The sequence below is a fragment of the Podarcis bocagei genome, assembly GCF_964188305.1.
Source record: "Podarcis bocagei genome assembly, chromosome: 3".
In the NCBI taxonomy this organism is placed as follows: Eukaryota; Metazoa; Chordata; class Lepidosauria; order Squamata; family Lacertidae; genus Podarcis; species Podarcis bocagei.
In genome coordinates, this window is record NC_138127.1 from 90,971,694 (window position 1) to 90,998,343 (window position 26,650).

General features: G+C 44.9%; 2 protein-coding genes across 5 annotated transcripts in view; one reads left to right on the forward strand and one right to left on the reverse strand.

Moving 5' to 3' along the window:
* Positions 1-367: 367 nt before the first annotated feature.
* On the reverse strand, positions 368-5,884 carry MCFD2 (multiple coagulation factor deficiency 2, ER cargo receptor complex subunit). 3 transcript variants are annotated; one of them, XM_081188873.1, is made up of 4 exons: positions 5,729-5,884; positions 3,383-3,538; positions 2,550-2,709; positions 368-1,818 (listed from the first exon to the last, which is right to left on the reverse strand). In XM_081188873.1, the coding sequence occupies exons 1-4, from the start codon at positions 5,737-5,739 to the stop codon at positions 1,687-1,689; spliced, it is 459 nt and encodes a 152-aa protein (XP_081044999.1). In that variant the 5' UTR covers positions 5,740-5,884; the 3' UTR covers positions 368-1,686. The 3 variants fall into 3 exon arrangements, with proteins under 3 accessions (XP_081044999.1, XP_081044998.1, XP_081045000.1); XM_081188872.1 differs by having other exon boundaries at positions 5,672-5,842; XM_081188874.1 differs by lacking the exon at positions 5,729-5,884 and adding an exon at positions 5,563-5,700.
* Positions 5,885-13,379: 7,495 nt separating this feature from the next.
* The window catches only part of TTC7A (tetratricopeptide repeat domain 7A), a 192,311-nt gene continuing 179,040 nt past the window's right edge, over positions 13,380-26,650 (forward strand). For both annotated transcript variants that reach the window (XM_081188507.1, XM_081188508.1), the window contains exons 1-2: positions 13,380-14,012; positions 25,218-25,381. In XM_081188507.1, coding sequence (XP_081044633.1) covers positions 13,835-14,012; positions 25,218-25,381 — 342 coding nt within the window. In that variant the 5' untranslated portion in view covers positions 13,380-13,834. The remainder of the gene's footprint in view (positions 14,013-25,217; positions 25,382-26,650) is intronic.

Sequence of the window (26,650 nt, forward strand, 5' to 3'; positions counted from 1 at the left end):
ACTTGTGGCTTTCTGAATGCTGCTGAAATCTCTCATCAACCGCAGCAACCTTGGGATGGTCAAACGCGGGAGCCCAACAAAGTCTGAAGACACAGGTTGCTCCCCCCCCCCCCCATTTTAAAGAAAACAGTTTGAAACACAAAAGTTAGAGCTCTGCAAACTTTCCAGCGTGGTCTCATTCAAACGGTATTAGCACAAAAAGATGAGTGAGAAGGAAGGTATAGGAAGTAAGTACATTTGCAGAATTTATGCATATTTCCCATGTTCGAGGGGGTAAAAGCTTCCAGCACATCGGATTTTATTGCTTTTGCATTTATCGCATGAACTATGCTAAAAACCTAACAATTTTGACATTAGAAGAACATAGTACAATCCACATTTTTATTACACAGTTAACAAAGGAAGCAATTTTTACAAATGCACTTCATATAAGAATATTTTTAATACAGAAAATAGGTCTCTTACGCAATTTACAGAGGAGCATTTTGGCTTTCTGTTTCTGAATATAGTACGCTTGATTAAATGTATGCTTCTGTTTTATACAACAGGACAAACAACAGGGCAGTTTAGGTTATCACCGTAGATCTGCACAAGGCTGTTAAGACAACATAGATGTATATAGTTTTAGAACCCTTTAGAATAAGCAGACCATTCAAGTATTTAAACACTCGTTATAGAGTTTCTTTTAGGGAAAAAATGAGAAAGTCTTTTCATAGCTCACACCATGAATTTGTGTCAAGGTACACTGGCAAGAACCTTAACATGGCAGCATTTCAGTGTGATTATAAACTTTCATGAGCTAACATAGTTCTTGGCATTAAGACCTCATTGAATGAAAGTATTTAACCTACACTTTCTGAAAATGAACTCCGAAGTAAAATACTGTACTGATGGTGTATAATACACATAACACTAAATATATTAAGTATATAATATATATATATATATATATACTTAATTTAAAATTCAACAACCAGTTTTCTTATATGGTTATAATTTAAGGAACAGCAAAACCCAGTAAAGTAGTAACAGAACATTAGACAACTGAAAGACAAAAGATGAGACAACTGAAAGACAGACATATGTCTACAATGACAAACATCTATTTAGAGATTTAGGGTACAGTGCAAAGACTAAGCACTTTTAAACTGATTCATTTTAATGGAGATTTAATTAGCTACTTAACTCTCCTGCTGATAGATCTTGAAAGAATTTAAACTTGCATCGTGCCTATACTCCCAATTTTTGCAAAATAATAATAATAATGGTGAACTCAAAGCACAAACACAAAATCATACTGTTGGTTTTAGGATATAATTATGGCATTTAAGACTCTGTAGTGCTATGACCTTTATAATTAATGCCTTTTTGAGTCCTCCAGAAGTTATTCTGGAGTACAGTGACTTAGATGATAGCTCGTTGAAGCAAGTTTTTAAGACAACTGCCAAATAATTGGCTAACACAGATGGGTTGTATTGCTCGATTGTTAACTAATAAGACTGTATCAAATAATAGTTCCCATTGTAACCTTTCCGCTCTCCAAAGTATAAGAAACGAAAGTGTAGCCATTTCACTTTTCTACCATTAATTCTGCAGCCCAAAGGGTAGAGAACACACAAACCAACATACAGTAAGGAATCACATTGTACTGGGTCACATGAACTAAAAGATTTTTTAAAGAAATCCTCATTCCAGTGACTTTGCAAACTCAGCATAGTCAATGTAGCCATCATTATTTTTATCATCATCACGCAAGACGCCATCTATCAAACTAATTAACTCCTCATCTTTCATTGTCTGGGTGTGTTCTCCACCTTCCTACAGGGAAAGGGGGAAAAAAAGATGGATTGGTTTTAGCAGACGAGCACATTTGGAAATCAGAACGGTCCCACTCAATATTCTGCCCTTGAGGGCTGCACTTGGGTTTCCTAGAAATTAGCTAATGAAGGCTAGAAAAAAGTTAAGTGGGTCAGGCAGGTCTTAGACTCAGAAAGGTACAAAACAAGATTTTCAATTTGACAGTCTCTCAAAGCAGTGCTGCAGCTCCTTCGCTCACCCCCCAAACCAGGCCACACTTAAAAACCATTATCGTTTTGTAATCTACAGGTTATTTAAAATTTGGTCTAGCGTGGAAACTTTGAGAGAGCTGATCCCCAAGGGATAAGTCTTTGGATTAAACTGCCACTCTCTCTCTCTCTCTCTCTATATATATATATGCAGGTTTTGGTGTCTTCGGGTGTCTTCCCGTGTAAGAGTTGGGGTGTCTAGGCGACGTTTCGACGAGGTCTCACTCGTCATCTTCAGGCTGGTGTGAGTGAGACCTCGTCGAAACGTCGCCTAGACACCCCAACTCTTACACGGGAAGACACCCGAAGACACCAAAACCTGCATTCCTGTACCCGTGAAAATCTACGAAAGCATATATATATATATATATATATGCAAAATGTTATAGACATTTCCAACCCATATATATTAAAAGATAAGCTTGCTCACAGACACTGTTCACCGGCCTATCAGATTTTCTGTTCCAGGAAATTAGTGCTCACCTCTTTGTGTACATGTGAGATGGCGGTGGCAAGTTCAAGCCCATCAAGCAGATTGTTGCCATCGTAGTCGTGCATTTTGAAGTAATGAAGCTGCAGCTCTTGTGGCGACATCTCAGATTCTGGTTTGTCAATGACGCCTTCTAAATGTTCCATGATGTGGCTGCAGAGTAAGAATACGACGAATCTTAGTGCAACCACACACCCACTGAATGCAATGAACATGCAGATGTGTGCATGTAGGTAATGCAATGTGCATTTAAAAGCCAGACTTTGATTGAAATGTGGATACTATCTTCGGAGAGATGGGACCACAGCAGAGAGGAAAGAGAGAACTAATCTTCTCCCCCATACAGTCCCAAGACTGCTTGAGCTTCCCCTGAGACTATTTACTGTATATAACAACAACAACAAAAAACACGTTAGTTGCAGTCATGCCAGGTGGACTGCATGAAACAGAGCTTATGAGAGATTTCACAGGCAATATAGCCATCGGCCATGCTTGCAGAGGCTGATGGGAGTTGTAGTTCAGCCACGTTTGGAGGGACAAAGGCTTCCCGAACTTACCTAAACAGAACCCAATGGGAACTGAGTGTGCTCAGTAACCACAACATGCTGACTGATTGGTGTGTTTGTTTGTGTGTGCAGGGGATGAGACAGAAAGTCAGGTGGGAGGGGAAATGGAGTGGGGAAAAGGCATGATCTGCTGGCTGGCACTCTGCACTGGAACATTTTGTTGAATTCAATTCTGCTATTACATCAAATGCCTCTTACCATTATCAGACCCTCATTTCCCCCACTTATTTATACTGAGTGTGACTGCAGAGAATACATACTCCTTATCTTGTACCATGTTCTTATCAAGACGCACGTTTGCCTGATGACTCCCATCTGCGTGGGCCTCTGCAAAAGAGGACATAGAAGACGCAAGGACTAGGCAACAGAGGAAATATAGCGTAGAAATCCTTGGTTGTATCATAACAGCCATGGTCCTAGCAAAACAAAAACAGAGTGACCATTTAGTTGGAAAGGCAGCTTATAAATGTTATGATTAATTAGATACATATAAGAATAATAAAACAACAACTACTACAGTTGTGGGTAGCAATCAGGCACTTATACCTTTTTGAGTCTCTATTTCCTTATTCCTCCTACCACCTGCATTTTGGGTTTCCACAACCAAATCTGAGTTGCCATGAAAAGCCAGAATGAAAATATGTTCTAGGTATTGACGAAAGTTCACAGATGCACAGTAATAAGGCCACCTGCCCAGCTATGGCTTCTTACTTCAAAAGACTGGCTGTGTCATGCTTACATATTGTTAAACCTCATTTTCAGTCGGGAGTCCAGCAGCTGTTAACCAGGCACTTGTTTGGTATTCAACCTTTAGCTGAACACCTGGCACAGTTCAAAGTAGACTTTCACACAGGTGGAATAGGCAGTCTGGGGTATAAATGAAGGAATCAAGGAGCACAGCTGTCTGCCAGGAAACCTTTACATTTCTTGAGATAACATCAAGCTTATTGCAAATTCTGCATATTCACTCAAATGCCAAAGTCTAATTACCTAATTTATTGTGACACTATGTGTAACGTGTCACATTTAAGGTTCTACGTACTTCCTCTTTTCCCATTTTAAACTACAGTATTTCCTACTGTAAGCCACTTTGTGCAGCGACCTTTTGAATAGCTAAGAACTGTCAGTTGCATTTAATGCAATTCAGCACACAATGCATGGCAATCAATTACTGGGACAAGAGTGTGAATATTAAGAGTTTAACAACAATGTGCATTGCACCCACAGAACTTAGAATCAGGCTGGATTTAAAAGCTAATGGCAGAGGTGGGGTTTCCCCCTCCCCTCCAACTTTATCTATTCACTATGGGTACAGCAGCTGTTACTTGCTACATGTGCCCACTAAGTAAGTCTATCTCCCAACCATACATTTTAATGTAGTCATGCCTGAACCCTTAAAAAAAAAAATCCAGTTGTTTGGTGGATCTGGAATTTCTAACCATTTTAATACCATAGGGGAGGAAATGCGGTGCGATAGTAACCGAGTATCTCCTAGCATATGGTGGGTGCTAAATACAGTACATACCAAATAGAAGTACTACTTGTAGTTTGTTTGCACCCAGATATGGGATTTTGCAAGGCACTATCAACAAACCTTTAGACTTTGAAGTACAAAGACAAACCTCTAGAAATCGTTGACCCGTTGGCCTTTCCACTATGAACCCCGTTAACTCATTCCCCCCTTCCCTTCATCAAGCATAAAGCAGTACATACACAACTTAAGCCATCTCCCAACTCTCCAGTTCTGCTTGGAACAATACAACTGTAATGTGAAGAAATGAAAAGGAAAGCACATATCCTCTCTCCTCTTCCCCGTTGTTGTTTTTTTAAACTTGCACTCTGCCAATTAAATTTTGGCCAAAAGTCTGGGCATTATTTGATCAGGGATGAGGTTTATAACTGGAAACAGCTCTCTCACTGGAGCTTTTTCTTTCTTTCTGTGAGCGGTTTACTCCTATTTATTAACCTGTAAGATGATTAACATTATTTCCAATTCTGCTTTTCTGGGAAGGGGAGAGGAGAAGAGATATTGAAGACAGCCTGCAACTGCAGAAAAGCGACAGTACATTTTCTCCCTCTCTCTTTCTTTTTAGAGTTTTAAAAAGATTTTTAATTTTATAGCAATTGGGGCATTCTTATTTTTTGTGCGCGCGGGGGTGGGGAATGGGAATAGGTTTCTTAAAACCCACCCACCCCCTTCTATGGCAAAAATAGGGGGTGCCTTCTATGGCACCCCCTTCTATGCCCATTGGTTTCAACAGGTCTACTCTGAGCAGGGCCGACACCTGAGGCAACCTTTTTAAAAATGTATATATATTGGTGGTTGGTCGGTCTGCTTTCCTTTCTGGATAAAAGCTGCCCGGCCCGCTTTCCAACGCAGTTCAAGGCAGGGAATGCTGCCCTATAGAACTCAACAGGGCTTGGTCCTGCAGCCACTTACGCGGGAGTAAGCCCCACTGATCTCTATGGCTTCTTCTAGGTAAGAGTGCCCTGTTAATGCCTCAGGTGGCAAAAGCCCAGGACAATGGGGACTGACCCCACCGCCTCACCTGCTCCCAGCGCCGCCAGCTCCTCCTAAAGCGACACCGGACGAAGTTTGGACATACCCGGCCACCATCGCCTCCTCTCGCGGCCACCCCTCAACTCTCCGCGCTTGCGTCCTGCCACCGCCCAACTCTCCGGCTATTGGCTTCGGCCGCCCCGGAGTTTTACGTCAAACGCCCAGGTGCGGCGGCCAGATGCCACGCCCCTTTCCCTCCCCCTCCCGGCTCCGTGGCCACGCCCCCTCCCTCCGATCTCATGACGTGGCTTCGCTCCTTTCCAACGCTGCGCTCTTTAAAAAAAAAAAGAAAGGGCAGTAAGGAAACCCCACCCCCCGCTTTCTTCTGGTACGCCCAGTGCTCTTTCAGTCATTGCCGGCAGAGGGTCTCAGGTACCCAATCGCCGCAAAGAACTCGTTTACGGCTCTCCCTCTGCCTATGCTAAAGTGGGCGGGTGCTCCTCCCAACTTTCCTCTGGTACGACCGGTGCTCTTTCAATCATCGCCGGCGTGGACGCGGATACCCAATCGCTGCAAAGACTACGTGAAGACCCGCCCACTTTGTCCCTATGTTGCCTCATTTGACTAACATAGGCACGCGTTTCTCTCCTAGGCTGAGGTGCGGCTGTTGGGTTTGGTCGCTTCCAGCTCTTTTCACACGACTAGCGAGCCCTCGGAGGATCTGGCTGGTTGTGTGAATGAGGCTGGGGTTCCCAAAAACGAGAACAGTGGCAGGATACTTGTAATAACCTGCAGTTTTATAACAGTATATATTTAAAGCAGATGAATAAATGAGCAAATAAAGTTAATTTGGATATGCAGAAGATATTAAAAATAAATTTAAGGAACCACAGAAAGAGGGGGAAGGAAGTCAAGTTTTGAAATGTTAAAATGACTGTAAAATTAGTGAAATACATAAATAAATAAAATTTTAAAAGAATTGTGTGGCTTTTGAGTAATTTCGCTCGCTACTTTTTCCCTGTCATGGTTAGGATGGGCATTGTTTTTGTGGTTTGCCTCAATGTTGTTGTTGTTGATGATGATGATGTGTGGGAGTGGGGTTATTGGGTTTTTTATTATGCATTTTTCTGTTGTGATGTTTGGATGAAGGGTGGTATACAAATTTAGCAACAACATCTTCATCTTGGGTTAGCCCTGGGGCTAGTGCTCCTTAGTGTTTCTAGACTCTAGAGGAAAACATGATGCAGCCTGAAATTTCTGTGGGTTTAATCAGAAGTACAGTGGTACCCCGCAAGACGAATGCCTCGCAAGACGGAAAACCGGCAAGACGAAAGGGTTTTCTGTTTTGGAGGCGCTTCGCAAGACGAATTTCCCTATGGGCTTGCATCGCAAGACGAAAGCTCATAGGGAAATGCTGGCGGTCGGGAGCAAAGACTTTCGCCCACAGCCGGCCTTCAGAAGAGGACCTCTTCTGAAGGCCGGCGGGGGGCAAAAGTCTTTGCTCCCCCCGCCTGCCTTCCCCCCCGCCTGCCCCGGGCGATCTTAAAATGCTGGCGGGCGGGAGCGAAGCGTTCGCTGCCGACCCCCAGCATTTTAAAATCTCCAAGGGACAGCAGAGAAGTCTCTGTCCCGGGGAGATTTTAAAATGCTGGGGGTCGGGAGCGAAGCGTTAGCTGCCGACCCCCAGCATTTTAAAATCTCCCCCTGTCCCGGGAAGGTTTTAAAATGCTGGGGGTCGGGAGCGAAGCGCTGCCGACCCCCAGCATTTTAAAATCTCCCCCTGTCCCGGGGAGGTTTTAAAATGCTGGGGGTCGGCAGCGCTTCGCTCCCGACCCCCAGCATTTTAAAACGCTGTTCCGAAGGGGGGTCGGGGACACCTGCCCCAGCCGCCCCACTTCGGAAAGCTGTTCCGAAGTGGGGAGGGGGGGCGGGGACACCTGCCCCAGCCGCCCCACTTCGGAAAGCTGTTCCGAAGTGGGGAGGGGGGGCGGGGACACCTTCTGAAGGCGGGCAGGGGGTGAAAGTCTTTGTCCCCCCTGCCTGCCTTCCCAGGGGCTTTTAAATTGCCCCGGACAGCGGAGAATTCCTCCGCTGTCCGGGGCGATTTTAAAATGCCGCCCGCCAGCATTTTAAGATCGCCCCGGACAGCGGAGAAGTCCTCCGCTGTCCCAGGGTTTTTTAAAATGCTGGGGGTGGGAAGAAAAGCCCTTGTCCCCCCCCCAGCCTTCAGAAGAGGTCCGGGGACAGACTGTCCCCGGACCTGGTCTGAAGGCAGTTTCCCTAGGAACGCATTAATTGATTTTCAATGCATTCCTATGGGAAACCGTGCATCGCAAGACGAAAAAACCGCAAGACGAAGAGACTTGCGGAACGAATTAATTTCGTCTTGCGAGGCACCACTGTAGATGTTCTTAGATCCCATCCTCATCTTTTGATTAAATTGTTTTAACTGTTTTCAGTACAGTATTGTATTTATACATTTCTGTAACCTGTCCCAGGGACCATGTAGTGAAGGGTGGGTGAGAAATCTAATTAATAATACTAATACTAGATAACAATGTCATGAAGTGGTTAAATAGCCAGTGAGTTGGGAGCATAGCTGTCAAGCGTCCCTTATTTGGCGGGACAGTCCCTTATCCCAGCGCCATGTCCCTCTGCTGTCCCTTATTGATGATGTCCCTTAAATAAGCTACTGAAGGTAATGGGGCCCTTTCTATGTCCAGCTGTCCTTTGTCAACAACAAATTGTTGCTGTTTTTTGTGTTGAATATATGCTATATGGTAATTTATGGACCCAATAGGTATCTAAAGCCATTTGCATGCAACAAAATATGTATTCTATCAAAGTAATTTTTGATCCCTTATTTTGGCTGCTGATCCCTTATTTTTGAGGCTGCTGGTCCCTTATTTTCAAATCTGTAAGTTGACAGCTATGGTTGGGAGGTGTAGGGTCAAATCCACCCTTAGCAATAAAACTCGGCACATGAATTTGGGGGAATCAGTAGGACGGGCCTTTCCTACACCATAAGAATAAAATAGGGAATGAAGAATTGTTATTGTGCCTTGGTGCTGCTTGCTATTTCATTAGGCAGCGAGAGACAGTCACCTGAAGCAGCTGTGTTTGGGTACCCTGAAAGGGCAGGAAAATGTTAGTTATATAACTGATTGTGGTGGCATTTTTACTGTAAGGAAAGTGAGGAGGTGCTTGTGGGATTTTCTGCATGAAGTGGCAAAATAACTTAGCTGGCCTGGGGTACTATGTGCCTTGACTTGTACTGGTAGAACCACCTATCGCCCTGCCTCTTGAGCTTCTCAGAATAAATGTTACAAATAAATCGATCCCATAGCTTTCCCCCTCCATGAGAGGTCCAGAGGGCAGTAATACAGTAATGGGCCTTTTCTGTGGTGGCTCCTTTTGTGGAATGCTCTCCCTGGAGACACTTCATTACATATCTTTAGGTGCCAGGTGAAAATGTTTCTCTATATTCCTTTGGCTCTGATTTAAGAATCTATGGTCTTTTAAACTGTGTGTGTGTGTGGTTATTGTTTTGTTTATTATGGTATTTATTTTTGTGTTTTTATACCGTAAACCGCCCTGCTATCCTCGGGTGAAGGGCGGTATATAAATTCAATAAATACATCAATAATAAACAAGACTTCCTTTCCTCCCCCCTGTAAATTCTACTTATTTTTTAATAATAATTTTTATTAGTTTCCTCCCAAGGAATTCAATCAAAAGTGAGCTCCCCATGAAGTCAGTGAAACTTCCTTCTGAACATTACGTCCTAGAATCCAGACTCTGGATGCTAAACAGTGGCTATATAGGTGTGGCTCCAATTACCTGACATTAATTCTGATGTGTTTCATAATAGCTCTTCTTACTCTGCCTTCAGCCCACACATATCACACAGAACTGAGATGAATGCAATTTGCCTTGAACGTGGCAAATGTAGTGAGGGATGCAGGCCACCTTAAGTAATAATAATAAAATCATCATTTGCACCCTGCCAAAGTCCTGTTCTAATTAGACTTTCCGCCTCACTACTCCACAGGCCAGCCTGCCATCAACTGCCTTGTGGGAAGGCTCTTGATGGTTATTAAATATGTTGCTGGTGTTTATTGTGTATTTAAAATATGTAATTTAATGTCACTTAAAAAATTATTAAAGGTTTCTTTGTTTTCAAAAATATGTGCATTGTCTTTTTCTGCGTTTTCTACAGATCAGTTTCAATTGTTGTGAGACATTAGTGTTGCATGCAGTATAAGGTTGGGAAGAAAATAAGGGGAGGGTTGGCAGGGTGAGTGGGATGGGGTGGCAAAGCTTCTATTTTTCTACTTAGTGTATGTGTGAAATTTGTGTCAGTTTCACTTGTGTGGGTTCTCTTTCTGTTCGCTTGTTATACTTCCATGGTGGTGAGAGAGGTTGGCGATAGCCTAGGGCAGGGGTCACCAACCTAAGGCCCAGGGGCTGGATCCAGCCCAATCGCCTTATGAATCCGGCCCGTGGACGGTCCAGGAATCAGTGTGTTTCTACATGGGTAGAATGTGTGCTTTTATTTAAAGTGCATCTGTGAGTTATTTGTGGGGCCTGCCTGGTGTTTTTACATGAGTAGAATGTGTGCTTTTATTTAAAATACATCTCTGGGTTATTTGTGGGGCACAGGAATTTGTTCAAAACCCCCCCCCCCCAATAAAAAATATAGTCTGGCTCCCCACATGGTCTGAGGGACGGTGGACCGGCCCACGGCTGAAAAAGGTTGCTGAACCCTGACCTAGGGTTTGGTTGGTTGTCTTTGGGTGGCTGTAATGAGATTTATTTTTGTATGTGAGCGGTGCTGTGTGTATTTCTGAATCATGTTAGCCAGACAGATTCGTATACTTTTGGCAGATTCTTGTCGTTGTCTTGTTGGGCAGTGCATGTGATAAAGGGGAACCATACCAGGGTGAAGGCATATTCTATTTGTCCCTGTGTCAGTTTCAGTTTATTTTTTAGCTTTTCCAGTAAAGTTATTTCCCATACTGTTTGATATCATTGGTTCATATTTACTCATGACAGGTCTCTCCATTGCCTGGCCATGATGTTTCTGGCTGCTGAGAGTAGGTGGGTTATGAGCTCTTTACAATGTGAGTGGGAATTATTATCTTGGAAGATGTTCAGTAGGGCCAGTTCTGGGGTGACTTCTAATACTTGCTTAGTTATTTTGCATATTTCTTGTATGACTGATGTCCAGAAGAGTTGGGTTTGGGGACATTAATTTAATGTTACTTATCAACTGCTTTGGTAGGACTTGTATTCTGATAGATAGCATATAAGTAATCGACAGAGGGCTGGAGATGTTGCTAGCGTTGTATCATTACCTGTAGAAGGAAGAATTAGGACAAATCAGTTTCACTACTCACAGTCTGCAACAGTGAATTATATTTCACGGGTTGGTCTTCCCGGGAGAAACTCAAATGCCATATTAAGAAGCCTAGAAAACTGAAATTCTGAATAAATTTTGAATTGTGCAAATCCATCTTATTTTGTAGGAACACACTCAAACTGCAAACTGCATTCTGGAGTTGATATTTGTACCTTGATTCTTTTAAAAAAAAAACATTTGAAATTTGATTTCTCTTAGCAGTGACTGGTGCAAAAGAACCGTGCAGATAAGTAAACATTAATAGCACAGTATCTATGGATCAAGGGTGGTATACAAATATAATAATAATAATAATAATAATAATAATAATAATAATAATAATAATAATATTTTAAAAATTGTGGAATGTAATGTCCTCACAAAACAAACAACAGCAGTAAAGGAGGGATTTCTCTCAAAGGAAAGGATTAAATTACTGTACCCCTGCAGCATCCTGATCATTATAATCACCACTCAAGCTGATATGATTTGTATTTTTTTAAAAATCTGTACATTAAATGCAAAGTTGTGGTCTAACTCATCCTATAGTTGGACCCTCCTTTTTTGTGCTTCAGTCCTGCTTGTGGGATTTCCCCGCAGGCATCTGGTTGGTCACTGCGAGAACAGGAGGCTGGACTAAATGGGCCAATGGCGTGAGCCAACAAGGTCTTCGTATGCTCAAAGTGTCTAAATGCTGAATAATATAGTTTTTCAGCTTTTAGAATATCCTGGATGGTCCTTATTTTGATTCCCCTTTGGTTTTGGTGTGGATTTTTCACAGATGACCTCAGAAACATTCCTTTGATCCTCTTTTGCAGTCTTTATGCCTGGTACACACATCCACCACATCGCTGTCTCTGTTCCTGACAGAGTAAAAAGGAACAGTTGAAGAGCTGTGCAGACTTCTGGAACATGCACGGATAATGGCAATAGTAAGCAGTCTTTTATATTTATACTAATTAATAATTATAATTAATAATTAATAGCCCACCCATCTGCCTGGGTTTCCTCAGCCACTCTGGGCGGCTCACAATAGAATATTAAAAACATGATAAGACATCAAATATTAAAAACTTCCCTAAACAGGGCTGCCTTCAGATGTCTTCTAAAAGTCAGATGTTTATTTCCTTGACATCTGATAGGAGGGTGTTCTACAGGGCCGGTGCCACTACTGAGAAGGCCCTCTGCCTGGTTCCCTGTAACTTCACTTCTCGTAGGGAGGGAGCCACCAGAAGGCCCTTGGAGCCGGACCTCAGTGTCCGGGCAGAATGATGGTGGAGACGCTCCTTTTATTATGTCTTCACATTATCTGTATAACACAAACACTGGAAGTCCCAAAACGGGACAAAACGAAGGAGAAGAAACAGAGAGCTGTCCAGTCCACATCAAAAAACAAAATAAAAATCTAAAGAGAAAATTCAAACCCTTGCTGCAAAAGCAAACAAGGAGACAACATAGCTTCCTGGGACAGGGAAGGTTCTCATGCTGGGTGACACAACAAAAAAGACCCTGCCCAAAAGGCAACAGCAAATGCAAAAGCATCTCAGTGGCAAGCACAGAAGAGAGTAATATTGTCATGGGGCTTGTGTGGCAGGGGACAATCTGAACCCTGAAGGGGTGTGTCCACATCAGGTGGAGTAATCCGTCAAGAAACAGGAAGTGAGAGTCCCTTGCAGCTTTTCCTGGGGACAAAGGAAGAGCCAGACTATTCTGTACTTTAAGGGTGCAGCCAGATGGATGTGGAGTGGAGCAAACAGCAAAAACTCTTCCCAAGCAGAAAGCAGTCTGCACCCCTAACTTCTGGCCCTTTACTCTCTTTGCACAGAAGGAGGTTAAAATCCAAGCCTGAAACTTCAGGTCTAGCCTGGAACCCCCAGAACCTGGGTGAAAGCGGGGAGGAGAAAAGAAAACGCACATTGCCCATTTAAGCAGAAATCCCTAACAGCCTCTTTTTGGGGGGACCGGCCAGTGCAGTGTAATGGTTAAGAGTGTTGGGACTATGACCTGGAAGGCCAGGGTTCAAATCTATGCTTGGCCACCAAGCTCACTGCCAGTCAGTGCCTCTTAGTCTAACCTACCTCACAGGGTAGATAATGAGGAGGGGTTCCTCAGTCGGTAGAGCACTAGCCTCTTAAGCGGAGGGTCGTGGGTTCCAGTCCCACATGTTGGACTAGACTAGATGATCATGGTGGTCCCTTCCAATCAGTGGCGTAGCGTGGGTTGTCAGCACCCGGGGCAAGGCAAGTGATTTGCGCCCCCTAACCCGTGGATTTGCGCCCCCTAACCCTAACCCCCAGATGTTGCGCCCGGTGCGGCCGGCCCCCCCTGTACCCCCCACGCTACGCCACTGCTTCCAATTCTACAATTCTATGTGTTGAATTCCTTTGAGAAAAAGGTGAGTTATAAACGCAATTAAATAAAACAAAACAAAACAATAGATGGACAACATTGCGCGCTACCTAAGCCCTGAAAGACCCCTCTTGTTCCATTTCTGCCCCCCATTTTAACCCATTCCCTTCTACGGCGCAACTTTGCCAGCCTGTCACGCTTTGCGCGGGGCGCTTCCTCTTAGCTGCCACACATCTGGATCATCGGGGCGTTTAGGGGGTAGTTTTTGTGGGGGGTTTTTGGAAGTGGGACCACATCTGTCCCGCGCCGCAGTGCCGCTGGAGCCTCCCTTTCCACCAGGCGCCCGGGAGCGCGCGATCCTGCCCCTGCTCGGCGAGGGGAGGGGAACCCGGCTGTTCCCCAGGCGCACGCCCGGCTGCCCGGGACTTCCCTGTTGTACACGAGTCACCCACCCACGCTAAGATGGCTGCGAAAGGCTCGCATTTCCACCTGAAAATGGAAGAGGCGGTGGAGAGGTGCCGCGCCGATTGCCAGTGGGACACGCAGCTGGCCGTGGTGGAGCAGATGAGGACGCGGGCGGCCAGTCCCCGCCACAAGTGGGCCAAGGGGGGCGCAGCCGGCGCAGGAGCCCAACCGTCCGGTAAGTCGCCGCCGGGGATCCCGCTGCCAGCAGCTTCTCTTCCCCAGGAAATGGAAGCAGCAGCCGCGGCTCCCGCCCGCCTGTCTTCCCTTAGCAAGGATCGTCCTTTGGTCTCCCGGAGCAAAACCTGCCCGGACGGGAGAGTTGCACAATCCGTGCCCCGCTTCGTCAAGTTAGTTGCGCGCAGCCAGCTCCCATAGAAAGCCGCAGGGTTCAACTCCCAAGTCATGTGAACTTTACGCACTGATTTCAGTCTAAGCGCAACTAACTTAGTCCGGATCCAAGCCTCTCCACCCACCCACAGTCTCTTTTGCAAGAGCAGCTAATTCATCCGCACCCCAAACAATGCTTGAGGGTGAAGTTGTGAAGTTGGAAGGGGGTCCCAGGGTCATCTAGTCCAACCCCCTGCGATGCAGGAATCTCAGCCATAGCATCCAGTGACAGATGGCCGTCTAACCTCAGCTTGAAAACCTCCAAGGAAGGAGAGTCCACAACCTCGAACGGCTCTTAACTGTCAGAAAGTTCTTCCTGATGTTTAAGCATCCGTTTTGTTCTTAATCACTTCATTAAATTTATACTGAGCTGATTGATTGCAGGAAACCTCAATGCGGTGTGCAAAAGAAAACATTAGGACAGGCTTCCTCAACCTCGGCCCTCCAGATGTTTTGAGACTACAATTCCCAGCATTCCTGAGCACTGGTCCTGCTAGCTAGGGATCATGGGAGTCGTAGGCCAAAAACATCTGACGAGCCGAGGTTGAGGAAGCCTGCAATAGGATTATTAGTAACAACTATCAAACTTTTTTTAAAAAAAATCCAGAAATAAAGTAAAAACACACCAGCGCTCTAAATACCTGTGTAGGTAGGCTTGTCTCAGCAAAAAATGTTTTTATCAGGCGCATCATGAGCTTTGCCTCATGAGAGCCAAGTGCTTTTTTAAACGCACAGTACAACCCCTGTGTTTCCCCAGAGGTGTAATTGGATCTGCACTCCACAGCTGCTTTCCCCCCAACACTCCTTTTGTGTCTTGTGTGTTGCTCTCAATGATTTTTCTCACACTTTACCGCCATTGGGAATAATCAGAGGATGCTGTCTTGCTCAAGAGGGCAGCCTCAAAGGAAATCAGCTATACAATGTGCAGGTTTACACAGAAGTAAGTCCCAGTGATGCAGAATGGGGCTTACTCTCTAGTAAAGCTGCTGTCCGGGACACAGTTACCTAGAAATAAACCCCATCAAACACAATGGGACTTGCATCTGAATGAGCATAGCTTACATTGCTCAGCTAATTTCTGAGGGTCAGCTATCCTAAAACAATAAACTGGGCTAATTCTCCAACTTCCTCCGTGCCAATATGTCACGGACGTTGGTAAAACTCGTAAGTGAGCACCACAGTTTGGGAAGGATGTTGGCAAACTGGAACGGGTGTGGAGAAGGGTGACCCAAGTTGATGAAAGGCCTGGAAACCTAGCTTTGTATGAGGAACAGTTGAGGGAGTTGGTTTTAGCCTGGAGAAGAGAAGACCGACAGGTGATATGGTACCCATTTTCAAGTTCCAGAGTGGTTGTCGCTTGGAAGATGGTCAAGCTTGTTCCCTCCTGCTCCAAAGGGTAGGACTCAAACCAACGAGTTCGATTTACAAGAAAGGAGATTCCGACTAAACATTAGGAATAACTTTCTGATGGCAAGAGCTGTTCAGCCTCGGAGGGTGGTGGACTCTCCTTCACTGGAGGGTTTAATCAGAGGTTGGAAGGCCATCTTCTTGGGAACACTTTATCTGCAGTTTCTGTCATTCCATGATTCTATGAAAGCTTCCATAGCTCCTCATTTACCTGCCATAGTAAAGAGGACCCCGCAGATGACATCAGTGAGCCTGCTGGGATACCCTCCCCTTGCGTGATTCTCCTCCATTGCACTATTGGTTTTAACTCTATTGTGCTGAGGATTCCTGGGACGGATGATGCTGTTGACTTCTCAAACCATTATTTATTTATAAATAAATAAATAAATAAATAAATAAATAAATAAAATTTATACCCCGCCCATCTGGCCAGGCTTCCCCGGCCACTATGGGTGGCTTCCAACAAAACACTAAAATACAGTAATGCCTCAAACATTAAAAGCTTCCCTAAGCAGGGCTGCCTTCAGATGTCTTCTAAAAGTCTGGTAGTTGTTGTTCTCTTTGACATCTGGTGTGAGGACGTTCCACAGGGCGGGTGCCACTACCGAGAAGGCCCTCTGCCTGGTTCCCTGTAAAGGTTCGGCACTGTGAAATGTGCCTTCTCGGTAGTGGCGCCAACACTGGATCACCCTCTCATCAAATGTCAAGGAGATGGGTAACTATATACAGTAACCAGTTTAGAAGACATCTGAAGGCAGCCTTATATAGGGAAGCTTTTTAATGTTGAATGTTTTATTACGTTTCATGTTGGAAGCTGCCCAGAGTGGCAACCCAGTCAGATGGCTGGGGTACAAATATATAGTAATAGTAATAATAATAATAATAATAATAATAATAATAATAATAATAATAAACCTTTTCTCAGTAAGTCCAGTTCTCAGCCCTCTTTGGGATAACCCAGGCATAGGCAAACTCGGCCCTCCAGATGTTTTTGGCCTACAACTCCCATCATCCCTAGCTAACAGGACTAGTGGATGATGGGAGTTGTACAGTGGATGCTCAGGTTGCGAACGTGATCCGTGTGGGAGGCATGTTTGCAACCCGCAGTGCCACGTCTGCACACGGGCGGGTCACGATTCGGCACTTCTGCGCATGCGCAAAGCACAATTTAGTGTTTCTGTGCATGCACGAGCGCCGAAACCTGGAAGTAACCCGTTCCGGTACTTCCAGGTTTCGGTGCATCTGTAACCTGAAAACACGTAACCCAAAGTGTCTGTAACCTGAGGAATGACTGTAGTCCCAAAACATCTGGAAGGCTGAGTTTGCCTATGTTTGGGATAAACCATGACTGTTTTAAAATGAGTTTTGATTATATCTGAATCCTCTGTGAATCTTCTAGTGCAGACCAATGTAGCATCAGTAACAACAAATGGATGAATGTTGTATTTCAAATTGTTGTACCTCACCCTGAGAACTCAGGGTAGAGAATGAGTAATAAAGTAAATGAATAGTAAATAATAAAACAACAACAACAACAACAACAACAACAACAACAACAACAACAACAACAACAACAACAGTACTTGAAGCACTGCACTGGCTGCCACTGAGCCACCAGGCCCGGTTCATTGGGTTAGTACTAGCATGTAAAGCCCTAAATGTCTTGGGACACAATTAGCTAAAAGATCTCCTTCCTTTGCCAGTATCAGCCATCTTGGACTCTACCATCCACAGGTGAAACCTTGTTGGTGGTACTGCTTGGTTGGTGTTGCCCCATGACAGGGTTTTTTTCAGTGGCAGCTCCCCATCTGTGGAATGCCTTCCATGTTGAAGTGTACCTGTCTCTCTTATAATTGACTTCCAGGCAGAATCTGAAAACAGCTCTGATTACACACTCTGAGAAATACTATTCTTGGCAACCCTGAAATCACCGGTTGAGATACTGTTTCTAACTGCTACCAGATTTTATTTTATTTTAACGTGTTTGCCACCCTGGGCTCCTTTGGGAGGTAGGGCGGGTTCTAACGTGAAATAATAATCATAATATTTCAGGAAGTGCAAGTGCCTCTTTAAAAGTTTAGGCCTTCCTCTTGTGTGCTGTAGGCTGTTCATCTCAGCGGGGTGGAAATTAGAGCCAGTGGGCGATGATTCATGTTCTTGCATCCTGTTTTAAGCCTTGTTGAGGTGGGAAAAGAAAATATTCTGTGGTCTCTTCTGTAGCTCCAGGAAACATCGTAAGCATCTTGTCTCGCTTGCATCTTGGACATAACAAACCTTAAAAGCGAAACTTTTTCATTTTAAAAACATGGTCTGGGGAGTGGGGGGGGGGGGAGGTTGAGTGAATTATTCGCCAGGTTCTTGCATTCCCTTTTCAGATCTCGGCCTCACATTAGGGCTGAAGAGCTGTTTTATTTCTCTGGAGGGGCTGCCCTGCCAAATTTTAAATTGGCCAGGCAGCCCCGCCCAAGAACATATGTGCTTATCCGTCAGACAGAAGTACACTGGCACACATTTTCCTCTCATCCTGTAGGGTTGGCAGCAGACCTCTGGGAAGTGTGTGTGAGAGAAGGAGCCCATCCTGGACTGAGTGAGGTCCTGCCGCTCAGCCACACTTGCCTCAGAGACCCTTAGCGGGCCTGTTGCCTGGCAGTGCCAGGGATGGCCCAGAAACGAGGGCGAAACATGCTGCACGAATGTACCTCAGGGTGTGCTCATGTGCACAGAAGCGAGTGTGTTTGTGGGGAGGGTGGCCATAGTCCCCATCTATACCTGAAGGAGTGCCTCCACCCCCATCATCTAGCCCAGACACTGAGGTCCAGCTCTGAGGGCCTTCTGGCAGTTCCCTCCCTGCAAGAAGTGAGGTTAAAGAGAACCAGGCAGAGGGTCTTCTCGGTAGTGGCGCCCGCCCTGTGGAACGCCCTCCCATCAGATGTCAAATAAATAAACAACTACAGTGGTACCTCTGGATGCGAACGGGATCCGTTCCAGAGCCCCGTTCGCATCCTGAAGGGAACGCAACCCACGTCTGCGCATGCGCGGGTCACAATTTGCCACTTCCGCACATGCGTGTGATGTCATTTTGAGCGTCTGCGCATGCGCGAGCAGCGAAACCCGGAAGTAACGTGCTCCCTTACTTCCGGGTCACTGCGGAGTGCAACCCAAAAATGCTCATCCCGAAGCTACTTCAACCCGAGGTATGACTGTATCTGACTTTTAGAAGACATCTGAAGGCAGCCCTGTTTAGGGAAGTTTTTACGGTTGGATGTTTTATCGTGTTTTTAATATTCTGTTGGGAGCCGCCCAAAGTGGCTGGGGAACCCCAGCCAGATGAGTGGGGGTATAAATTATAAATAATAAATTATTATTATTATTATTATTATTATTATTATTATTATTATTATTATTATTAATTTTACTTTGGCTGCACCCAGCACTGACGCGTGGCCCTTGGAGGGTTGGCAAACAGTCGCCCAAGTCGTCTTCCTTCCCCCCCACAACTGAAGTTGAGCAGTTATTTCAAAGGCCACTGAGGACTCCCTTTGTTGTGTAAATGAGTTCACTCTGAGCTTCTTGGGAAGAGCGCTTCCTGTTTTTAAGATCCTCTTATTGTCCACTGTGACCACCCCTGTCCAACTCTCTGCAAATGGCCAGTAGATTGTAAGCAGCCTTTATGCACTTATTCACTTTTCCATTGCTACTTGTCTCCTTCCATTGCGAATGAGGTTTTCTGCTTAGCTAGGAAACTGCTGTTGAAATTTAGAGCGCTACCGTTTCAGTCGTTTTCAAGCTGTGTTCTACGGGATTCCTTGGAAGGTTACCAGAGGTCTCACAGTGAGAAAAGACAGCCGTGGAGGACAAACTCCTGAAAACACTTTTTCACAAAAAGTCCATAGTCGCCTCTTGTACAAAATAAAGGGAGTCCTTAATGCCCATTGAAATGACTGTTCAATGCAGTTGCTGAAACAAAATGAAGATGACTTAGATCATAGAATTGCAGAGTTGGAAGGGACCCCAAGGGTCATCTAGTCCAACCCCCTGCAATGCAGGAATCTCAGCTAAAGCATCCATGGCAGATGACCATCCAGCCTCTGTTTAAAAGCCTCCAAGGAAGAAGAGTCCACAGAGATGATCAGGCAGGTTCCTGTCCACCTTTTCTATGATGTTCAGCCACAGGGAAGGGCATTGTGTGGCAGCCTTTGGCAACCTGGCACCCTTCCGGCATTTTGAACCACACACTTGTGCTAGTTGGGGCTGATGGGAACTGTAGTCCAGAACATCTGGAAGGCACCTGGTTGGTGACAACTTCTGTAGTTTATTTTATTTTTTTTAATAGAAATTTTTATTGGTTTTTCACCTTTTATAAAGACAAATACACACAAAAAAGACAGAAGACAAAAACATGTATAATTTCAGAAAATCCTACTTTCCTAACCTTGTTCCCTGACTTCCCCCCATCCCCCTTCATGCATCCCCATTCCCAAAATTGTGTCAGCAAATTGGTATTTCTCTTCTTAATCATCTTAAAATTACCTCTTTTATAAAGAAAAGTAAATTTTCTCTAAGTTGGACTCAAGTTCTCTTCCATTGATTTCCCAATTTGTCTTAAATAAAAGTCATATTAACTAAACCCAAAGGTCTTGAGTGTTTTTACAGTTCTATTCTTCCCTCCCTCCCATCCCCGGTTTTCGTCCCTTCCCAGTACATATCCAAAATATCAGTTCTTAGCCTGGGTTCCTCACGTCCGAGGCTTTCAAGTCTCTTTCAGTCCCTCTCCGCCGGTCTTGTTGGTAATCCTTTATGTCGGTTGTCGGATCTCGAAAAAGTTCTGTCACCATCCAACCATATTCTCTTCCCAGAAGAACATTTGGAAACAGCTGCTGGAAAATTTCCACAAAGTCTGCATCTTCAGAGTCAAAGTCAAAGTGGAGGCCCCCATCATATTTCTTTATTTTAAGTTCCTGTGTTCCATAAACTCCCGGGGCCTCCTCCTTCATCTTTTGCATCTTTCGCAGATTTGTGTTAGATGTAATCCAAAAGTCTCCTTGTTTATATCCCACAGAAGTCAGCTTCTGGTTGGTACTTTCCAACTTTACTTTCTCTTTTTCTTGTTTAGTCTCTTCCACTTCTTTAGATATCATTTCCGATTCAGCTGTGGATTCTTTCTCATCCAGGTCCTCAATACATTCAGCAGAGCTGCTTGTTCCAGAAGTCAAGGTCATAAGTTCTTTATTCATAGCCAGACTCTGCTCTTGTAAGACTCCCACCAGATGAAACATTCTTTCGATTTCCACTAGTAACTTTCCATCCACAGCCATTGTAATTTCACAGAATTCCCCCTAGAGGGAATCTGGTTACTTAGTAATCTTTCTCCAACAATCCTCCAACTTATTGTTATTACTTTGTTTCCAACAATTTTAACTCAATTGTAACTCATTTTAATCCAGAGGGATCTTAAATAACGATTTTTCCACTTAAACTGTCCGTTTGACAGCTTTGACAGCTGTCAAACTCTGCACCTCTTCCACAAGCTCAAAAGCAGGACGCTCCCGGGCCCGGGGGGGGGGTTGTTTACAATTGAAAGAAAGCTTCCAAAACTCCACTCTCCAGCTCAGAATTTCTTTTTGCCAAATCTTGGAAGTTAATGTCTTTTTCAACTCACCCCACAAAGGGTAGGCACTCCAGCTTAGTTCTTATATCGTTGCTTTAGATCGTCTGCAAGAAGGGGGGGGTGTGCGGACTTCCTTTTAGCACACCCCCCGGTCGTCTCAAATTCACGGGATAAAATTCATAAAGTCCGATTCCATTTTACTCACGGGTTATTCTTTTCAGTCCAAATTTCAAGGAAGGGAATCAGCGCTCTCCAGTCATGGCTCGCGGCTTTGCTCAACCGAGGTAGCGATCGACTCTCAGCACCACGCCACCCTCCGTATCCTCTCCGCAGCCTTTAAAAAGGCTCTTCGTGAATCGGGGGGGCGCTTAAGGTGCCCACCGAGTCTTCAGTCCGCAGGCTTCAGCGCCTGCGGTTTTTAAGGGTCCCCGCGTCGCCGGCGCGGCAGGACCCGTCCTCAGTTGAGCCGATTCCCTCCGCAGCTCGGAGGGAATCCGCCATTTCCAGATCGCGCCAACCCGGAAGTCCCAACTTCTGTAGTTTATATGGGGAGACTGTGGCTAATTACAGGCTTTCTGGTTTGACTGCTTCAGCCGTGAAGAGAGGAGTAATGGGACTGCATGTGAGGACAAAAGGCTGGTTCACACCTCGGATTATTAAGCCCAGCAAGATTTAACGGCATGAGAGCTGTTATCCATGATCGGGCAATGCCCTAGACTACTGCAGTGCTCTGTACATGGGGCTGCCTTTGAAGATGGTTTGCAAATAATAATAATAATAATAATAATAATAATAATAATAATAATAATAATAATAAAATTTATACCCAGCTCATCTGGCTGAGTTTCTCCAGCAACTCTGGGTGGCTTCCAATCGAGTGTTAAAAACAATACAGCATTAAATATTAAAAAACTTCCCTAAACAGGGCTGCCTTCAGATGTCTTTTAAAGATAAGATAGCTACTTATTTCCTTCACATCTGAGGGGAGGGCATTCCACAGGACGGGCGCCACTACTGAGAAAGCCCTCTGTCTGGTTCCCTGTAACCTCACTTCTCGCAATGAGGGAACCGCCAGAAGGCCCTCGGCGCTGGATCTCAGTGTCTGGGCTGAACAATTATAGCTTCTGTGTTCCTCTACATAGGAGCAGGAATGTGATGAGAAGTCATATCTCCTAGTATCTGTGCACACAGTGCAAGGTAAAAAGGTAAAGGACCCCTGGACGGTTAAGTCCAGTCAAAGGTGACTATAGGGTGTGCCGCTCATCTCGCTTTCAGGCCGAAGGAGCTGGCGTTTGTCCACAGACAGCTTTCCGGAACACCCTGATGGAAACCAGAGAGCACGGAAATGCTGTTTACCTTCCTGCCACAGCGGATCTACTTGCACTGGCGTGCTTTCAAACTGCTAGGTTGGCTGGAGCTGGGACAGAGCAACGGGAGCTCACCCCATTGTGGGGATTCAAACTGCCGACCTTCTGATTGGCAAACCCAAGCGGCTCAGTGGTTTAGACCACAGCGCCATCCGCATCCCGAACACGGTGCAAACATCTATAGAGACAGCCTTTGTGTGTACAGTTGTGACTAGACACATGCTTGCTGTGTGTGTAGAAGCCAGGGCAACCTGGCACATCCCCAAACCCCCGCAGACGAGCATGGAGTTATGTACAGTCATACCTCATGTTATGTCCGCTTCATGTTACGTTCTTTCAGGATGCGTCCCACGGCGACCCAGAAGTACTGGAAAGGGTTACTTCCGGGTTTCGCCGCTCGTGCATGCACAGACGCACGAAATGACATAACGCACATGCACAGAAGCGGCGAATTGCAACCCGCTCGTGCGCAGAGGCGCTGCTGTGGGTTGTGTTCTTTTCATGTTGTGAATGGGCCTCCAGAACGGATCCCATTTGCAACCAGAGGTACCACTGTAGACCCAGGATAGCTAATATTAACTGATGAACCCGTGTGTTTAACAAAGCAATCTGTTAGGCACAGGCTGGGAATATTGATTTTAATTTAGGTTAATTTAGGAACCGGAACTGCCCTTTGTGAAAGTGGTCCAATGCTGAAACCATCATGGTAGACCAGCCTTATCCAGCCTGCTGCCTCCCAGATGTTTTGGATGGACTACAACTCCCACCAGCATGTGCTAGGCAGGGATAATAGGAATTGGAGTCCAAAACATCTGGGTGCCTCAGTTTAAGAAGGATATTGACAAGCTAGAATGTACACAGGAGAAGGTGACCAGGATAACAAAAGGGTCTGGAAACCAAGTTTTATGAGGAAGAGTTAAGGGAGTTAGGTATGTTTAGTCTAGTAAAGAGTAGATTAAAAGGAGATATGATAGCCACCATTAAATATCTAAAGGACTGCCGCATGGAAGAGGAAACAAGCTTGTTTTCTCCTGGTAGAACCTGTACCAGTGGATTCAAGTTACAAGAAAGGAGATTCTGACTAAACTCCAGGAAGAAACTTTATGACAGGAAGCTGTTCAGCAGTGGAATAGACTCCCACAAGAGGTGGTGGACTGTCCTTCCTTGGAGGTTTTTAAGCAGAGGTTGGATGGCCACCTGTCATGGATGCTTCAACTGAGATTCCGGCCTTGTAGTGTATTCGACTAGCTGACCCTCAACTCTACAATTCTGTTGTTCTGTCTGGAGGGCAGCAGGTTGAGGGAGACTGCTGTTGACCCATCGGTATGCACTTCAAACGACGGTGAAGAGTGAAGGACTTTTCTGTGTGCATTGCATGCTCAAGTTCAGTTTAATTGCTTTGGGAGCTTGGCACACTTGCCTTTCGCTGGATGGTGTCTTGTTGCCATAACCCAGAGCCCCGCAGGTGCTCCACTGTGCGCGAAGCAGCTGTTCGAGTGCGCGCACTTCCCTGCTGGGTTGAACAGAGGTGCCGTCTCTTACGTTCCCTTTTGTATGCTTTGCATTCCTTTCCGCTGAAACGAGTGCCTCTTGCAGGCTGGAGTGCTCTGCAAGAAATCACTTCAAATCTACTCAGGTAACGCTGCTGGAGCAGAAGCACTTCTGTAAGAAAATGTATGCTGCTCCCTCCCTCCAACTTATGTTTATACAAACAGAAACCTTCTTCATTTTGACTGTGGCTGGGCAGCTGGCAAAATAGGGCTGGTTGCCCATGTAAGCTCAGTGACTTGTCGTGTCTCTAAAGCACGGATGGGAGAAACAGTGGCCCACCATATGTTGCTGGACTACAGCTTCCATCAGTCCTGACCATTGGGCATGCTGGCTGAGGCTGATGGGAGTTGAAGTCCAACAACGCCTGGATGGCCACCGGTTCCCCTATCTCTGCTCTCATTTTAGAGAAATATATTCTTTGGCTTCTATTCTTTGGTGCTATTCTTGCTGGAAGTTAGACTAGACCCAGTCTTTTTTGAACATTCCTTCTGATTTGTTTGCAAGAAAGTTATGAGTATTCATCACAATTTGCTTGCCTGGTGGTTACACCTTTTCCCTATGAAGCATTCCTTCATCCCATACTTTTTAGTGTGTTAGCCTTTCGTTTTCCTAATTGCAAAATGTTGATCCTATGCATGCTTATTTAGAAGTAAGTTCCTTGGTGTTCAAAGGTTTACTCCCTAGGATCGTTGCCTTAAGTCTGAAACCAACCTATACAATTTGGCATCTGCCAGCTTCCTAGAGGGCGAGAAAATTATGCCCATTCCTTGTAGCTGAAATACGATGTATTTCCAGTACAGATTTTTCAGGGCTGAAAAATCTCTGTATTCCCTTTGAACACGTGCAAAATGGTCATTGCCTGTGCCAAAAATGAGCAGAGAATCGTCTGAGCTTGTTGTTTTGTAGGCGAATAACTTTTGCTCTCAGTATTTTAACTTCCTTATGTAACAAAATGTTTATATAGTGGATAACTTCTGTGTTTATCTTTGTGGCCTGCTATAGATGAGAACATGACATTGAGTGTGTGACTTTCCTTTACTCTGTCTACTCTGTCCTGCAGATGACTATGGGATCCTTTTAGTTGCAGAGGCACTGCTGGAGCTGTGCTTGAACGAGAATCTTGCCAAAATCAAGGACGCCGTTCCATTAATGGAAAAATCCGAGCCCAAAATGAGCGACGCCAAAAAGTATTTGACGGGCATTCTAAACCGAGGGAAGTTGCCGGTAAGCGTCCATGGCTGACATAAAACATGAGCATTTTATGTGCTGTTAATGATGCACAATTGCAAGGCTCAGATACAAAATGTTGGAACCCATCTGTCTCTCAGTCCTGTGTTTCATAAAAGACTCCAGTAAATAATTCCATTTCCTTTTGCTCCATTTAGGAGGGAAGAAAATCCTCCACTAGAATCTAATCCAGGCTTCCTCAACCTCAGCCCTCCAGATGTTTTGAGACTACAATTCCCATCATCCCTGACCACTGGTCCTGCTAGCTAGGGATCATGGGAGGGATGAGGTTGAGGAAGCCTGATCTAATCCATTGTCCTTGCTGCAGGATTCTGTGATCTGCTTCACACATCACATTGTTATTTATTTATTGTTATTTATTGAATTTCTATATTGCCCTGTATCCGAAGATCACAGGGCAGTTTACAATGTAAAAACGCAAAAAGCATAACGTAATAGCAAACAATAACAATAACCTACACAGACACACAGTTTGAAAGATCTTACATGAACATCTTCACATTCTAAAAGGGAACAAAATAGTGCAAATGAGGGGTTTTTTAGTGTTTCCCAAAATTTCGTTATGCTTTTTGGGGGAAATTAAAGTATTCAGGAAAGAAACCTATTTCTTTCCACCCAGATTTCATTTAAACTATAGTTAAAAACAAACACTATTTCAAAAGCTACAAATAAAAGCCATTTCATTGTTATACAGTGGTACCTTGGGTTACATGCGCTTCAGGTTACAGACGCTTCAGGTTACAGACTCCGCTAACCCAGAAATAGTACCTTGGGTTAAGAACTTTGCTTCAGGATGAGAACAGAAATCATGTTCCGGCAGCTCGGCGGCAGCAGGAGGCCCCATTAGCTAAAGTGGTGCTTCAGGTTAAAAACAGTTTCAGGTTAAGAACGGACCTCCAGAACGAATTAAGTACAGTACTTAACCCGAGGTACCACTGTACAGTTCATTTCACCATACATTCTTGCTTAACTACATGAGACTTTTGAAATACCATATATAAGAATGTTTTGTTATCAACTAAACTCAATAAAGATTGAAAACAAACACACGTGTTTGTGTGCCAGCGTGGTGTAGTGGTTAAGAGCAGTGGACTTGTAATCTGGTGAACCGGGTTCGCTTCCCTGCTTCTCCATATGCAGCTGCTGGGCTAGTCCCACTTCTCTGAAGTCTCTCAGCCCCACTCACCTCACAGAGTGTTTGTTGTGGGGGAGGAAGGGAAAGGAGAATGTTAGCCGCTATGAGAC

What these genes read in the sequence shown, in the direction of transcription:
- MCFD2 (XM_081188872.1), bottom strand. Translation starts at nt 5,739, where the DNA reads ATGGTGGCCGGGTATGTCCAAACTTCGTCCGGTGTCGCTTTAGGAGGA. An exon ending in GCTGGCGGCGCTGGGAGCAG is followed by an intron (nt 3,539 to 5,671) that starts GTGAGGCGGTGG and finishes TTGTTTTGCTAG; the next exon opens with GACCATGGCTGTTATGATAC. An exon ending in AACATGGTACAAGATAAGGA is followed by an intron (nt 2,710 to 3,382) that starts GTATGTATTCTC and finishes CTTACTCTGCAG; the next exon opens with CCACATCATGGAACATTTAG.